Source organism: Echiichthys vipera (genome assembly GCF_963691815.1).
Source record: "Echiichthys vipera genome assembly, chromosome: 23".
Lineage (NCBI taxonomy): Eukaryota > Metazoa > Chordata > Actinopteri > Perciformes > Trachinidae > Echiichthys > Echiichthys vipera.
The window spans coordinates 62,501-79,551 of record NC_139848.1 but is presented as its reverse complement, the minus strand read 5'-3'; the positions used below and the strand labels follow the sequence as shown (position 1 = coordinate 79,551).

General features: G+C 51.4%; 1 protein-coding gene across 3 annotated transcripts in view; it reads right to left on the bottom strand.

The window, feature by feature from the left end:
• Positions 1 to 13,279: 13,279 nt before the first annotated feature.
• LOC310964841 (sentrin-specific protease 7-like) overlaps positions 13,280 to 17,051 on the bottom strand; it is a 19,223-nt gene continuing 15,451 nt past the window's right edge. For all 3 annotated transcript variants that reach the window (XM_083938133.1, XM_083938135.1, XM_083938134.1), the window contains exons 19-20: positions 14,043 to 14,193; positions 13,280 to 13,432 (exon numbers count right to left, since the gene is read on the bottom strand). In XM_083938133.1, the coding sequence (XP_083794259.1) occupies positions 13,304 to 13,432; positions 14,043 to 14,193 (280 nt within the window). In that variant the 3' untranslated portion in view covers positions 13,280 to 13,303. The remainder of the gene's footprint in view (positions 13,433 to 14,042; positions 14,194 to 17,051) is intronic.

Genomic DNA, 17,051 nt, shown 5'->3' with positions numbered 1-17,051 from the left:
CTGCAGGACACAGTCGGGTTAATATTCTGTCTCTTCACCCTCTGAGTAAAGTCACAGGTGTTTGAAATGTTACCGTTGTGCGGCTGCGTCTCCAGGCTGCTGTTGGACAGGAAGGCGTCCCTGTGCAGCGCCTCGGTGATGTAGTTCCTGAAGTCTGTGATGGTGTAGACCACGGTGGGCTGCTCGCCGCCGCCGGGGAAGTTCTTCTCCACCAGGTTGTTCTGCAGGGAGATGAAGTCCAGCATGTCTTTGTCCACGCCGCTGTCCACGTCCAGACCGATGGTGTAGTGGACCAGGACCACCAGACCCCTGAGACCCAACACCGAGACAACACCGGGAGGACACCGGGACAACACCGGGACAACACCGGGGGGACACCAGGACAACACCGGGACGACACCAGGACAACACCGAGAGGACACCAGGACAACACCAGGACAACACCGGGACGACACCAGGACAACACCGGGAGGACACCAGGACAACACCGGGAGGACACCAGGACAACACCGGGACGACACCGGGACAACACCGGGACAACACCGGGACGACACCGGGACGACACCAGGACAAAACAAGGACGACACCAGGACAACACCGAGAGGACACCAGGACAACACCAGGACAACACCGGGGGGACACCAGGACAACACCAGGACAACACCAGGACAACACCGGGAGGACACCAGGACAACACCAGGACAACACCGGGACAACACCAGGACAACACCGGGAGGACACCAGGACAACACCAGGACGACACCAGGACAACACCAGGACGACACCAGGACAACACCGGGACGACACCAGGACAAACAGGGACACTTGTTAGTATTTAGATCAGAGACTTTCTTTATTTATGGGTTATTTATTATTTATTTCCGTCTTTATTATTTTAATGTTTTTATTTATGAATGTTTTTATTTATTAATGTTTTTATTTATCGTCTGAAGTGCGTTGAACTCACCGCTGCAGGTCTTTCTGCGGCCTGAGACACAAACATTATTATTATTATTGTTCTCAAAGACAAACTTTATAAACTTTATAAACGTTATAAACGTTATAAACTTTATAAACTTTATAAACTTTATAAACTTTATAAACTTTATTAACTTTAAATAAACTTTATTAACTTTATAGAAACTCTTGTACCTGAACTCGACAATGTGGACGCTCTTGAAGCCCGGCAGCGTCTCGAACGCGTCCTCGATCTAAACACAAGATTTTATTTATTATTATTATTTATTAATTATTCATGAAACAAACACGCTGAAGAGTCGCTGATATTCTGATTATTGATGAAATCAAACGTGTGAACGTGACGCCGGCGTGGCTCCTGAACTCACCCTGCGTGTGAGGACCCGGCCCAGCTGCTGGTACCGGGCGCTGCTCGGGTCCCTCAGGGCGTCGCTGTACGTCTCCGTCCTCAGCCTGAGGCTCAGCTCCACCAGCTGCTCCTTCAGGGGCCTCGGGGGCCTCGGGGGCCTCGGGGGCCACGCCATGCCGTCGTCTATCTCGTTACCGATCTGAGCGTCACAGAACACACACACGTTTGGCGTCAGCGGCAGAAAGTGATCGCAGACATTCTTCCGCTGATCTACGTTTGCTTACAGAGTTCTCGTCCTCAAACCCGAAGTCGTTGTTTCCGAGTAAGTTGTCGTCGACGTCGTACGGCCGCTCTGTTACATCGGGGAAGTTCCCGTTGTTGTACTCCACGACGTACTTGGTTGTGACCTCCAAAGGTGCACCGGGGGTTGCCACCTCTGGAGCCGCCACCGCCGCACCTTGTGACGTCCCCGTATTAGGGACAAGAGACTCAGGTGCGACCTCCGCCGGAGCCTCCGTCATGACCTCCTCTGCTGAATCATCTGGGGAGACTCCTTCGACTTCCTCCGGGAGAGCCTGGACATGGTCCTCACTTGAGTCCTCTTCAGGTGCAACATCAGGGACAAGGTCCTCAGGAGTCGCGTGGGAGACTTCTTCCGCTCGCCCTGTGGTGGTCTCTGGACGGCCAAGAGTAAGAGCTTCTGGAGAAGCTTCACTGGGAGCCTCTGGTACAGTTTCTCTCTCAGGGAAGGACTCGGGTTCAACCACCTGTGAGGAACCGTCCCCGGTGGTCTGTGGTGGGACTTCTAGCTCAGGGTCTCCTGGAGGATCCACTGTGACCTCGGGTTCAAGCGTGTCCACCACTTCAGTCACGGGGGACAAACCCTCTGGATCTTCTGGAACAACAACAATAACAGGAGTGATCTCTTCTTTAAACTCTGGAGTCTCTGGGACAACTTCCTCAGCAACCTCTGGTTCTGGTTCTGGTTCCCCTGGTACCTCAGGAGTTGCTTCTTTTCTGTCCTCCGGTGGTTCCCCTGCAGCTGGTTCCTGTGTTTTACCTTCAGAAGTCACTGAAGGATCAGTGACTTCTTCAGGTTCTGCTTCTTGTGCACTTCCTCCTGTGGGTTCCTTCTCCTCTGCAACTTCTTCAACGGGTTCTCCTTCTGGTGTTGGTTCTTCTAGGAGGTCCGTCTCTTCTGCAGGTTCTGGTTCTTGTGCTGGTTCTTTAAGGAGTTCTGTCTCTTCTGTGGGTTCTGGTCCTTGTCCTGGTTCTACTGTGGGTTCTGTCTCTGATGCAGTTTCTTCTGCAGGTTCTGGTTCTTGTGCTGGTTCTACTGTGGGTTCTGTCTCTGATGCAGTTCCTTCTGCAGGTTCTGGTTCTTGTGCTGGTTCTTGGAGGAGTTCTGTCTCTTCTGCAGGTTCTGTTTCTGGTGCTGGTTCTACTGAGGGTTCCTTCTCTTCTGCAGGTTCTGGTGCTTGTGCTGGTTCTACTGTGGGTTCTGTCTCTGATGCAGTTCTTTCTACAGGTTCTGTGTCATTTGCAGTACTTTCTATAGGTTCTATTAGATCTACAGGTTCTTCTGCAGGTTCTGCTTCTTGTGTTGGTTCTTTTAGGAGTTCTGTCTCGTGTTCAGGTTCTGGTCCTTGTGCTGTTTCTACTGTTGGTTCTGTCTCTGATGCAGTTCCTCCGGTAGGTGCTATAACATCTACAGGTTCTAAAGGTACGGCAGGTGTTTCTGTCACTTCAGCTGGTTCTCCGACAGCCTCAGTCGTCCCTTCTTGTTTCGTCTCTGCAGGTCCAGTGACTGTTCTTTCTGTCGGAGCTTTGACGGGTTCTTCTTCTGGAACTGAATCCTCTACGGCGACCAGTACCTCCACTACCATCTCTTCCTCATCAGGTGCATCTTCCTGTCTTTCCTCTGTAGTATTTGATGGTTCCACCTCGGTGACGTACAAGGTGTCTTCATCCCTGTCATCTTCTGCGCCTGACTCTGAAGGAACCTCCGACGTTAGCGTTGGTTTGTCTTCCTCTAAATCTTCTTCTGCGATCTCGTCTGTTGTCGTCAGAACCGAGGCCTGAGAAGGAACCTCTGTTTCTACGTCCGCAGCAGAAACTTGTTCTGGAGTCACGTTTACAAATATTTCAGCCTCTTCTTCTGAAAATACAGTCGGAGTTGCATCTGTGACTCTGACGGCCTCTGAAGGATGTTCTACAGGAGGTTCCTGAAGGTCACCTTGAGATTCTTCAGGAACTGCCACCTCAACCGTTTCAGGTGCATCAGGTGCATCTGGTCCCGTTCCATCGATCGGTTCTGGTGAATCCTCAGTTTCAGTCGAGGCTGCGTCTGGGGTGAACGCCAAAGAGGGGTCCAACATGTCTTCGACTTCGACCTTGACGGTTGACTCTGGGGTTAGGACCTCTGCTGGAGCCTCAGCCGTGGCTTCTTCCAGTCTGGGAGCTTCTGTAGCCGGTTCTGTGGTGGGATTTTTATGAACCACGGCAGTAGCTAGTGTGATGACCTCTGAGGGTGGCCCCTCACCTTCTGGGGGGACTTCCTGGATCACCTCAGAATCAGGTGCATCCACGTCTTTATGAAGAACCTCAGCCTCCACGATGACGTCCTCAACAACCGCGTCACAGGGCTCGTGGGTAACGGAGTCCTCTGTGATATCCCGCACATCTACCGCTGGACCTTCTGAAGGGATGTCTCCTCTTCCCGTCTCCTGGGCGTCTGCAGTGTCTTCTGGCAACGCCACAACCGCCGGATCAGAGGTCCAGGGTGTCGCAGCCTCTTGAACCGACCCTTCAGTTGCAAAGAGTGGAGGCGTCCATGGAGTGACCTCAAAGCCCGGCAGGGGGTCGTCAGCGGAGGTTGTGTCCCATCTGATGACGATGTCCTCCTCTGGAAAATGACGACATAGGTAAAGAGAAAATCAGGAGGATGGAAAATGAATTTAACAGTTTGCAAAGATGCTGAATTATACAAACACAAAGACGACTGAACCGAGACGCGTCCATGTCCTCAGAGACGACCCTGAGACGTGTCTGCGTCCTCAGAGACGACCCTGAGACGTGTCTGCGTCCTCAGAGACGTGTCCGCGTCCTCAGAGACGACCCTGAGACGCGTCTGTGTCCTCAGAGACGACCCTGAGACGTGTCCGCGTCCTCAGAGACGACCCTGAGACGTGTCCGCGTCCTCAGAGACGACCCTGAGACGTGTCCGCGTCCTCATGGACCCTGAGACGTGTCTGTGTCCTCAGAGACGACCCTGAGACGCGTCTGTGTCCTCAGAGACGACCCTGAGACGTGTCCGCGTCCTCAGAGACCCTGAGACGTGTCCGCGTCCTCAGAGACGACCCTGAGACGTGTCTGTGTCCTCAGAGACGACCCTGGGACGTGTCTGCGTCCTCAGAGACGACCCTGAGACGTGTCTGCGTCCTCAGAGACGACCCTGGAACGTGTCCCGCAGTAACTCAGTCCCGTCGTCACCTCTGTCCTCGTCCCCTGACCAGACGCCGCGGCGTGTAAATAGGCTTAGGGATCTATTCTGAGCGCCGTGTCGCCTGGAGCTAATCTGACGGCAGACTCTTAAACCGCGCGGACGTTTGCTTTCTACAAACGCTGCTTTCTACGGCTCTGGGTCAGCGCCGACCGCGGCTCACTGGAGACCTCAGTGGGTCACCTTAAGACACTATCAACCACCTGCTGTCACACCCAGGCGACCAATCAGAGAGCAGCTTTCACCTGTAACACCACAGGGAACCATTAAAGTTCAACAAAGACTGGGGGGGGTCTGGACTTTACCTGGGGGGGTCTGGACTTTACCTGGGGGGGTCTGGACTTTACCTGGGGGGTCTGGACTTTCCCTGGGGGGGTCTGGACTTTACCTGGGGGGTCTGGACTTTACCTGGGGGGGTCTGGACTTTCCCTAGGGGGGTCTGGACTTTACCTGGGGGGGGTCTGGACTTTACCTGGGGGGGGGGTCTGGACTTTACCTGGGGGGTCTGGGGGTTCTGGACTTTACCTGGGGGGGTCTGGACTTTACCTGGGGGGTCTGGACTTTACCTGGGGGGGTCTGGACTTTACCTGGGGGGGGTCTGGACTTTACCTGGGGGGTCTGGACTTTACCTGGGGGGTCTGGACTTTCCCTAGGGGGGTCTGGACTTTACCTGGGGGGGGTCTGGACTTTACCTGGGGGGGGTCTGGACTTTACCTGGGGGGTCTGGACTTTACCTGGGGGGGTCTGGACTTTACCTGGGGGGGTCTGGGGGGTCTGGACTTTACCTGGGGGGGGTCTGGACTTTACCTGGGGGGTCTGGACTTTACCTGGGGGGGTCTGGACTTTACCTGGGGGGGTCTGGGGGGTCTGGACTTTACCTGGGGGGGTCTGGACTTTACCTGGGGGGGTCTGGGGGGTCTGGACTTTACCTGGGGGGTCTGGACTTTACCTGGGGGGTCTGGACTTTACCTGGGGGGGTCTGGACTTTACCTCGGGGGTCTGGACTTTACCTGGGGGGTCTGGACTTTACCTGGGGGGTCTGGACTTTACCTGGGGGGGTCTGGACTTTACCTGGTGACGTGGTCTCTGCGGTTTGAGTCGGCTTCTCCGATCTGCAGGACAGACGGACAGAAACGGGTCAGAGACATGAAGCGGGTCACCTGAGGGGGGCTACCTGAGGGGGGCTACCTGAGGGGGGGTACCTGAGGGGGGGGCTACCTGAGGGGGGGGCTACCTGAGGGGGGGCTTCCTGGGGGGGGGTACCTGAGGGGGGGCTACCTGAGGGGGGGCTTCCTGGGGGGGCTACCTGAGGGGGGGCTACCTGGGGGATGGGGGGTGGGGGGGGCTACCTGAGGGGTGGGGGGGGGCTACCTGGGGGGGGGTACCTGAGGGGGGGCTACCTGGGGGGTGGGGGGTGGGGGGGGGCTACCTGAGGGGTGGGGGGGGCTACCTGGGGGGGAGCTACCTGAGGGGGGGGCTACCTGAGGGGGGCTACCTGGGGGGGAGCTACCTGAGGGGGGGGCTACCTGAGGGGGGGGCTACCTGAGGGGGGGGGTGTCCTAAAATCACTTTCCGTCACAAAAATCTCATTTTTAAGACTTTTCTTTAAGAATTTCGTCCGAAAACGAAGAAAAGCAGAAACTTTAGAAACGAGTTTGATCTGAAGCAGAAACTTTGATCTGAAGCAGAAACTTTGATCTGAAGCAGAAACTTTGATCTGAAGCAGAAGGAGATCTTTGTGTTTTAGTGTTTTTGTGTTTAAAAGTATTAAAGTAGTAAAAAAGTATTAAAGTGATAAAGCAGCTTCTCACCCGTTCGTCTCTGCAGCAGAAACTCTCTGAAGGAAACAAACACATCGTCAGCAAAGAGACAAACCTGAGGACGTCTGGGACAGGAAGTGTGGGACAGGAAGTGTGGGACAGGACGTCTGGGACAGGAAGTGTGGGACAGGAAGTGTGGGACAGGAAGTGTGGGACAGGAAGTGTGGGACAGGACGTCTGGGACAGGAAGTGTGGGACAGGAAGTGTGGGACAGGAAGTCTGGGACAGGACGTGTGGGACAGGACGTCTGGGACAGGAAGTGTGGGACAGGACGTCTGGGACAGGAAGTGTGGGACAGGACGTCTGGGACAGGAAGTGTGGGACAGGAAGTGTGGGACAGGAAGTGTGGGACAGGAAGTCTGGGACAGGACGTGTGGGACAGGACGTCTGGGACAGGACGTGTGGGACAGGACGTCTGGGACAGGAAGTGTGGGACAGGAAGTGTGGGACAGGAAGTGTGGGACAGGAAGTGTGGGACAGGAAGTCTGGGACAGGACGTCTGGGACAGGAAGTGTGGGACAGGACGTCTGGGACAGGAAGTGTGGGACAGGAAGTGTGGGACAGGAAGTGTGGGACAGGACGTCTGGGACAGGAAGTGTGGGACAGGAAGTGTGGGACAGGAAGTGTGGGACAGGAAGTGTGGGACAGGAAGTGTGGGACAGGACGTCTGGGACAGGACGTCTGGGACAGGAAGTGTGGGACAGGAAGTGTGGGACAGGAAGTGTGGGACAGGAAGTGTGGGACAGGACGTCTGGGACAGGAAGTGTGGGACAGGAAGTGTGGGACAGGAAGTGTGGGACAGGAAGTGTGGAACAGGAAGTGTGGGACAGGAAGTGTGGGACAGGAAGTGTGGGACAGGACGTGTGGGACAGGACGTTTGGGACAGGAAGTGTTGGACAGGACGTGTGGGACAGGACGTGTGGGACAGGAAGTGTGGAACAGGAAGTGTGGGACAGGAAGTGTGGGACAGGAAGTGTGGGACAGGACGTGTGGGACAGGACGTGTGGGACAGGAAGTGTGGGACAGGACGTGTGGGACAGGACGTGTGGGACAGGACGTTTGGGACAGGAAGTGTTGGACAGGACGTGTGGGACAGGAAGTGTGGGACAGGAAGTGTGGGACAGGACGTCTGGGACAGGACGTGTGGGACAGGAAGTGTGGGACAGGACGTGTGGGACAGGAAGTCTGGGACAGGAAGTGTGGAACAGGAAGTGTGCCCGCTCACCCTGTGGATGAGGTCGATGTGCTCGTCTGATTGGCTGAAGAAGTTGCCGATGTCCCCGACGCCGACGGAGCCGTTGAGGCAGCGGCCGATCCAGTCCTGGTACTCGTCCCCCTCCGGGAGCCGGTCCCAGAAGATCTTGAAGGCCTCCCACACCGTCTCCTGACACACTGACACACACACACACACACACACACACACACACACACACACACACACACACACACACACACACACACACACACACACACACACACACACACACACACACACACACACACACACACACACACACACACACACACACACACACACACACACACACACACACACACACACACACACACACACACACACACACACACACACACACACACACACACACACACACACACACACACACACACACACACACGCTCAGTTCAGTACAGACGAGACTAAATACTGAAACACCAGGACTAAAGACTGGAAACACCAGGACTAAAGACTAAAGACTGGAAACACCAGGACTAAAGACTAAAGACTGGAAACACCAGGACTAAAGACTAAAGACTGGAAACACCAGGACTAAAGACTAAAGACTGGAAACACCAGGACTAAAGACTAAAGACTGGAAACACCAGGACTAAAGACTAAAGACTGGAAACACCAGGACTAAAGACTAAAGACTGAAACACCAGGACTAAAGACTAAAGACTGAAACACCAGGACTAAAGACTAAAGACTGGAAACACCAGGACTAAAGACTAAAGACTGGAAACACCAGGACTAAAGACTAAAGACTGAAACACCAGGACTAAAGACTAAAGACTGAAACACCAGGACTAAAGACTAAAGACTGGAAACACCAGGACTAAAGACTAAAGACTGAAACACCAGGACTAAAGACTAAAGACTGGAAACACCAGGACTAAAGACTAAAGACTGAAACACCAGGACTAAAGACTAAAGACTGGAAACACCAGGACTAAAGACTAAAGACTGGAAACACCAGGACTAAAGACTAAAGACTGAAACACCAGGACTAAAGACTAAAGACTGGAAACACCAGGACTAAAGACTAAAGACTGAAACACCAGGACTAAAGACTAAAGACTGAAACACCAGGACTAAAGACTAAAGACTGGAAACACCAGGACTAAAGACTAAAGACTGAAACACCAGGACTAAAGACTAAAGACTGGAAACACCAGGACTAAAGACTAAAGACTGGAAACACCAGGACTAAAGACTAAAGACTGAAACACCAGGACTAAAGACTAAAGACTGAAACACCAGGACTAAAGACTAAAGACTGAAACACCAGGACTAAAGACTAAAGACTGAAACACCAGGACTAAAGACTAAAGACTGAAACACCAGGACTAAAGACTAAAGACTGGAAACACCAGGACTAAAGACTAAAGACTGAAACACCAGGACTAAAGACTAAAGACTGGAAACACCAGGACTAAAGACTAAAGACTGGAAACACCAGGACTAAAGACTAAAGACTGGAAACACCAGGACTAAAGACTAAAGACTGGAAACACCAGGACTAAAGACTAAAGACTGGAAACACCAGGACTAAAGACTAAAGACTGGAAACACCAGGACTAAAGACTAAAGACTGGAAACACCAGGACTAAAGACTAAAGACTGGAAACACCAGGACTAAAGACTAAAGACTGAAACACCAGGACTAAAGACTAAAGACTGAAACACCAGGACTAAAGACTAAAGACTGGAAACACCAGGACTAAAGACTAAAGACTGAAACACCAGGACTAAAGACTAAAGACTGAAAACACCAGGACTAAAGACTAAAGACTGGAAACACCAGGACTAAAGACTAAAGACTGGAAACACCAGGACTAAAGACTAAAGACTGAAACACCAGGACTAAAGACTAAAGACTGAAACACCAGGACTAAAGACTAAAGACTGGAAACACCAGGACTAAAGACTAAAGACTGAAACACCAGGACTAAAGACTAAAGACTGAAACACCAGGACTAAAGACTAAAGACTGGAAACACCAGGACTAAAGACTAAAGACTGGAAACACCAGGACTAAAGACTAAAGACTGAAACACCAGGACTAAAGACTAAAGACTGAAACACCAGGACTAAAGACTAAAGACTGAAACACCAGGACTAAAGACTAAAGACTGAAACACCAGGACCAAAGACTAAAGACTGGAAACACCAGGACTAAAGACTAAAGACTGAAACACCAGGACTAAAGACTAAAGACTGGAAACACCAGGACTAAAGACTAAAGACTGGAAACACCAGGACTAAAGACTAAAGACTGGAAACACCAGGACTAAAGACTAAAGACTGAAACACCAGGACTAAAGAGTAAAGACTGAAACACCAGGACTAAAGACTAAAGACTGGAAACACCAGGACTAAAGACTAAAGACTGAAACACCAGGACTAAAGACTAAAGACTGGAAACACCAGGACTAAAGACTAAAGACTGAAACACCAGGACTAAAGACTAAAGACTGAAACACCAGGACTAAAGACTAAAGACTGGAAACACCAGGACTAAAGACTAAAGACTGAAACACCAGGACTAAAGACTAAAGACTGGAAACACCAGGACTAAAGCCCAGGACCCGGACCAGGACCAGGACCAGGCCCAGGCCCAGGCCCAGGCCCAGGCCCAGGCCCAGGACCCGGACCCTAGCCCTGGGTCCAGACCCGGGTCACGTACCTCGGAGGTGGAAGTAGCTCAGGTGGTTGGCGGCGGCCTGGTCGAACGTCTCCTGAGAGCAAAGTTTGATTCCACTTGGAAACAGGACGTTCCGCCTGCTCCGGGACAAAGACGAGCGTCGTCCGTGCAGGAGTTGATCCGAGTCCATCGCCGCCGCCGCCGGGTCGCCCACGGGTGCGGCGTGCTCCTGCGGGTCCCGGGTCCAGTCACGGGTCGCCTCTGCAGCAGAACCAGAACAACCCTGAACACACGTTCACTGCACCTGGAGCTTCTTTAACCACAACACCAACGTTTGTACGAACCCGTTCCACCGCAGACGCGTCCTGACAGCAGCGCCGCCAACGCCAACGCCAACGCCAACGCCAACGCCAACGCCAGCCGCACACACGCCGCCATGTCCCCTCAGATCTGAACGTGCAGCCGGACTCTCGCTGCTTTGATCCCACGTCTCCAGCTCATCGTCCGTCCGCGGCTCAGATCAGACAGGAACTGGAGGTTCAGGGCGGCGGCGCGGCGTCCCCTGCTGCTCGCCGCCGCCCCGTGAGCAGATGGGACTTTAAACTCTAATCCTATTAGTTAATCTGCTGGATGAGTGACGAGCCGCGGGGCAGCAGGTCAGCGCTGCTCAGAGGGAATCAGACATGCGGCTCACGTCCAAGCACTCCGGGGGTCAGGTCCCAACAGTGTGGGGTCGTTTGAGACGCTCCGGGGTCGTTCCGGACGCTCCGGGGTCGTTTCAGACGCTCCGGGGTCGTTTCAGACGCTCCGGGGTCGTTTCAGACGCTCCGGGGTCGTTCCTGACGCTACAAAACACAAAGACTAAAGACTAAAGACTCAGGACTAAAGACTCAGGACTAAAGACTCAGGACTAAAGACTCAGGACTAAAGACTAAAGACTCAGGACTAAAGACTCAGGACTAAAGACTCAGGACTAAAGACTCAGGACTAAAGACTCAGGACTAAAGACTCAGGACTAAAGACTAAAGACTCAGGACTAAAGACTCAGGACTAAAGACTCAGGACTAAAGACTCAGGACTAAAGACTCAGGACTAAAGACTCAGGACTTAAGACTCAGGACTAAAGACCAAAGACTCAGGACTTAAGACTCAGGACTAAAGACCAAAGACTCAGGACTTAAGACTCAGGACTAAAGACTCAGGACTAAAGACTCAGGACTAAAGACTCAGGACTAAAGACTAAAGACTCAGGACTAAAGACCAAAGACTCAGGACTAAAGACTCAGGACTAAAGACTAAAGACTCAGGACTAAAGACTCAGGACTAAAGACTCAGGACTAAAGACTCAGGACTAAAGACTAAAGACTCAGGACTAAAGACTCAGGACTAAAGACTCAGGACTAAAGACTCAGGACTAAAGACTCAGGACTAAAGACTCGGGACTGAAGACTCGGGACTGAAGACTCAGGACTGAAGACTCAGGACTAAAGACTCAGGACTAAAGACTCAGGACTAAAGACTCAGGACTAAAGACTCAGGACTAAAGACTCAGGACTAAAGACTTAGGACTAAATACTCAGGACTAAAGACTCGGGACTAAAGACTCGGGACTAAAGACTCGGGACTAAAGACTCAGGACTAAAGACTCAGGACTAAAGACTCAGGACTAAAGACTCAGGACTAAAGACTCAGGACTAAAGACTCAGGACTAAAGACTCAGGACTAAAGACTCGGGACTAAAGACTTGGGACTAAAGACTCAGGACTAAATACTCAGGACTAAAGACTCAGGACTAAAGACTCAGGACTAAAGACTAAAGACTCAGGACTAAAGACTCGGGACTAAAGACTCAGGACTAAAGACTCAGGACTAAAGACTCAGGACTAAAGACTCAGGACTAAAGACTCAGGACTAAAGACTCAGGACTAAAGACTCAGGACTAAAGACTCAAGACTAAAGACTCAAGACTAAAGACTCAGGACTAAAGACTCAGGACTAAAGACTCAGGACTAAAGACTCAGGACTCAGGACTAAAGACTCAGGACTAAAGACTCAGGACTAAAGACTCAGGACTAAAGACTCAGGACTAAAGACTCAGGACTCAGGACTAAAGACTCAGGACTAAAGACTCAGGACTAAAGACTCAGGACTGAAGACTCAGGACTAAAGACTCAGGACTAAAGACTCAGGACTAAGGACTAAAGACTCAGGACTAAAGACTCAGGACTAAAGACTCAGGACTAAGGACTCAGGACTCAGGACTCAGGACTAAAGACTCAGGACTAAGGACTAAAGACTCAGGACTAAAGACTCAGGACTAAAGACTCAGGACTAAAGACTCAGGACTAAAGACTCAGGACTGAAGACTCAGGACTAAAGACTAAGGACTAAAGACTCAGGACTAAAGACTCAGGACTAAAGACTAAAGACTCAGGACTAAAGACTCAGGACTAAAGACTCAGGACTAAGGACTAAAGACTCAGGACTAAAGACTCAGGACTAAAGACTCAGGACTAAAGACTCAGGACTAAAGACTCAGGACTAAAGACTCAGGACTGAAGACTCAGGACTAAAGACTAAGGACTAAAGACTCAGGACTAAAGACTCAGGACTAAAGACTAAAGACTCAGGACTAAAGACTCAGGACTAAGGACTAAAGACTCAGGACTAAAGACTCAGGACTAAAGACTCAGGACTAAGGACTCAGGACTCAGGACTCAGGACTAAAGACTCAGTTTTTGTCGGAGAACTTTTATTAAATAAAACAGAATTAAAAATATAAATTATTCTCGTGCATCTTCAGGATCAAAGCCACGATCTCCTGCCGCTTCTGTCGCACGTGTTGCCGTGGAAACCAGTGGTCCAATCGCAACGGGAGGTCAAAGTTCACCACGGGGTTCTGGAGAGCCAATCAGAGAGCTCCGTTTAGTGACCTCATCATCAATGTTCACATATAAAAACACATGAAGAAGACGCGCTTTAAAGGTGTAAACACATGGTGTTGTTGTTGTGTTGTTGTGCTGTTGTTGTTGTTGTGCTGTTGTTGTGTTGATGTTATTGTTGCTGTTGTTGTTGTTCTGTTGTTGTTATTGTTGTTGTGCTGTTGTTGTGTTGTTGTGCTGTTGTTGTGTTGTTGTTGTTCTGTTGTGTTGTGCTGTTGTTGTTGTGTTGTTGTTGTTGTGGTTGTGCTGTTGTTGTTGTGTTGTTGTTGTGCTGTTGTTGTTGTTATTGTTGTGCTGTTGTTGTTATTGTTGTGTTGTTGTTGTGTTGTTGTTGTGTTGTTGTTATTGTTGTTGTGTTGTAGTTGTGCTGTTGTTGTTGTTGTGCTGTTGTAGTTGTTGTTGTGTTGTTGTTGTGTTGTTGTTGTGTTGTTGTTATTGTTGTGTTGTAGTTGTGCTGTTGTTGTTGTTGTGCTGTTGTTGTTGGTGCTGTTGTTCTGTCGTAGTTGTTGTTGTTGTTGTTGTTGTTGTTGTGGTTGTTGTTATTGTTGTTGTGTTGTTGTTGTTTACCTGTAGGAAGCTCTGGGCGAACTGCAGCAGGTACAGTCCACAGTCGCTGCTGTTGTCCTGCTGAGGAACTCTGCAGCTGCAGCTCCGCACGCTGTCGGGGCTGAAGAGGCGCGGGGTCCCTCTGCGGAGCTGCCACTCCACCTGCAGGTACCTGAGACACCAGGGACTAAAGACTCAGGACTAAAGACTAAAGACGGAGCTGCCACTCCACCTGCAGGTACCTGAGACACCAGGGACTAAAGACTTAGGACTAAAGACTAAAGACGGAGCTGCCACTCCACCTGCAGGTACCTGAGACACCAGGGACTAAAGACTTAGGACTAAAGACTAAAGACGGAGCTGCCACTCCACCTGCAGGTACCTGAGACACCAGGGACTAAAGACTTAGGACTAAAGACTAAAGACGGAGCTGCCACTCCACCTGCAGGTACCTGAGACACCAGGGACTAAAGACTTAGGACCAAAGACTAAAGACAGAGCTGCCACTCCACCTGCAGGTACCTGAGACACCAGGGACTAAAGACTTAGGACTAAAGACTAAAGACGGAGCTGCCACTCCACCTGCAGGTACCTGAGACACCAGGGACTAAAGACTTAGGACCAAAGACTAAAGACGGAGCTGCCACTCCACCTGCAGGTACCTGAGACACCAGGGACTAAAGACTTAGGACCAAAGACTAAAGACGGAGCTGCCACTCCACCTGCAGGTACCTGAGACACCAGGGACTAAAGACTCAGGACTAAAGACTAAAGACAGAGCTGCCACTCCACCTGCAGGTACCTGAGACACCAGGGACTAAAGACTTAGGACTAAAGACTAAAGACGGAGCTGCCACTCCACCTGCAGGTACCTGAGACACCAGGGACTAAAGACTTAGGACTAAAGACTAAAGACGGAGCTGCCACTCCACCTGCAGGTGCCTGAGACACCAGGGACTAAAGACTCAGGACTAAAGACTAAAGACGGAGCTGCCACTCCACCTGCAGGTACCTGAGACACCAGGGACTAAAGACTTAGGACTAAAGACTAAAGACGGAGCTGCCACTCCACCTGCAGGTACCTGAGACACCAGGGACTAAAGACTTAGGACTAAAGACTAAAGACGGAGCTGCCACTCCACCTGCAGGTACCTGAGACACCAGGGACTAAAGACTTAGGACTAAAGACTAAAGACGGAGCTGCCACTCCACCTGCAGGTACCTGAGACACCAGGGACTAAAGACTCAGGACTAAAGACTAAAGACGGAGCTGCCACTCCACCTGCAGGTACCTGAGACACCAGGGACTAAAGACTCAGGACCAAAGACTAAAGACAGAGCTGCCACTCCACCTGCAGGTACCTGAGACACCAGGGACTAAAGACTCAGGACTAAAGACTAAAGACAGAGCTGCCACTCCACCTGCAGGTACCTGAGACACCAGGGACTAAAGACTTAGGACCAAAGACTAAAGACGGAGCTGCCACTCCACCTGCAGGTACCTGAGACACCAGGGACTAAAGACTCAGGACTAAAGACTAAAGACGGAGCTGCCACTCCACCTGCAGGTACCTGAGACACCAGGGACTAAAGACTCAGGACTAAAGACTAAAGACGGAGCTGCCACTCCACCTGCAGGTACCTGAGACACCAGGGACTAAAGACTTAGGACTAAAGACTAAAGACGGAGCTGCCACTCCACCTGCAGGTACCTGAGACACCAGGGACTAAAGACTTAGGACTAAAGACTAAAGACGGAGCTGCCACTCCACCTGCAGGTACCTGAGACACCAGGGACTAAAGACTCAGGACTAAAGACTAAAGACGGAGCTGCCACTCCACCTGCAGGTACCTGAGACACCAGGGACTAAAGACTTAGGACTAAAGACTAAAGACGGAGCTGCCACTCCACCTGCAGGTACCTGAGACACCAGGGACTAAAGACTCAGGACTAAAGACTAAAGACGGAGCTGCCACTCCACCTGCAGGTACCTGAGACACCAGGGACTAAAGACTCAGGACTAAAGACTAAAGACGGAGCTGCCACTCCACCTGCAGGTACCTGAGACACCAGGGACTAAAGACTTAGGACTAAAGACTAAAGACAGAGCTGCCACTCCACCTGCAGGTACCTGAGACACCAGGGCCTAAAGACTCAGGACTAAAGACTAAAGACGGAGCTGCCACTCCACCTGCAGGTACCTGAGACACCAGGGCCTAAAGACTCAGGACTAAAGACTAAAGACAGAGCTGCCACTCCACCTGCAGGTACCTGAGACACCAGGGCCTAAAGACTCAGGACTAAAGACTAAAGACGGAGCTGCCACTCCACCTGCAGGTACCTGAGACACCAGGGACTAAAGACTCAGGACTAAAGACTAAAGACGGAGCTGCCACTCCACCTGCAGGTACCTGAGACACCAGGGCCTAAAGACTCAGGACTAAAGACTAAAGACAGAGCTGCCACTCCACCTGCAGGTACCTGAGACACCAGGGACTAAAGACTTAGGACTAAAGACTAAAGACGGAGCTGCCACTCCACCTGCAGGTACCTGAGACACCAGGGACTAAAGACTCAGGACTAAAGACTAAAGACGGAGCTGCCACTCCACCTGCAGGTACCTGAGACACCAGGGACTAAAGACTTAGGACTAAAGACTAAAGACGGAGCTGCCACTCCACCTGCAGGTACCTGAGACACCAGGGACTAAAGACTTAGGACTAAAGACTAAAGACGGAGCTGCCACTCCACCTGCAGGTACCTGAGACACCAGGGACTAAAGACTTAGGACTAAAGACTAAAGACGGAGCTGCCACTCCACCTGCAGGTACCTGAGACACCAGGGACTAAAGACTTAGGACTAAAGACTAAAGACGGAGCTGCCACTCCACCTGCAGGTACCTGAGACACCAGGGACTAAAGACTCAGGACTAAAGACTAAAGACGGAGCTGCCACTCCACCTGCAGGTACCTGAGACACCAGGGACTAAAGACTCAGGACTAAAGACTAAAGACGGAGCTGCCACTCC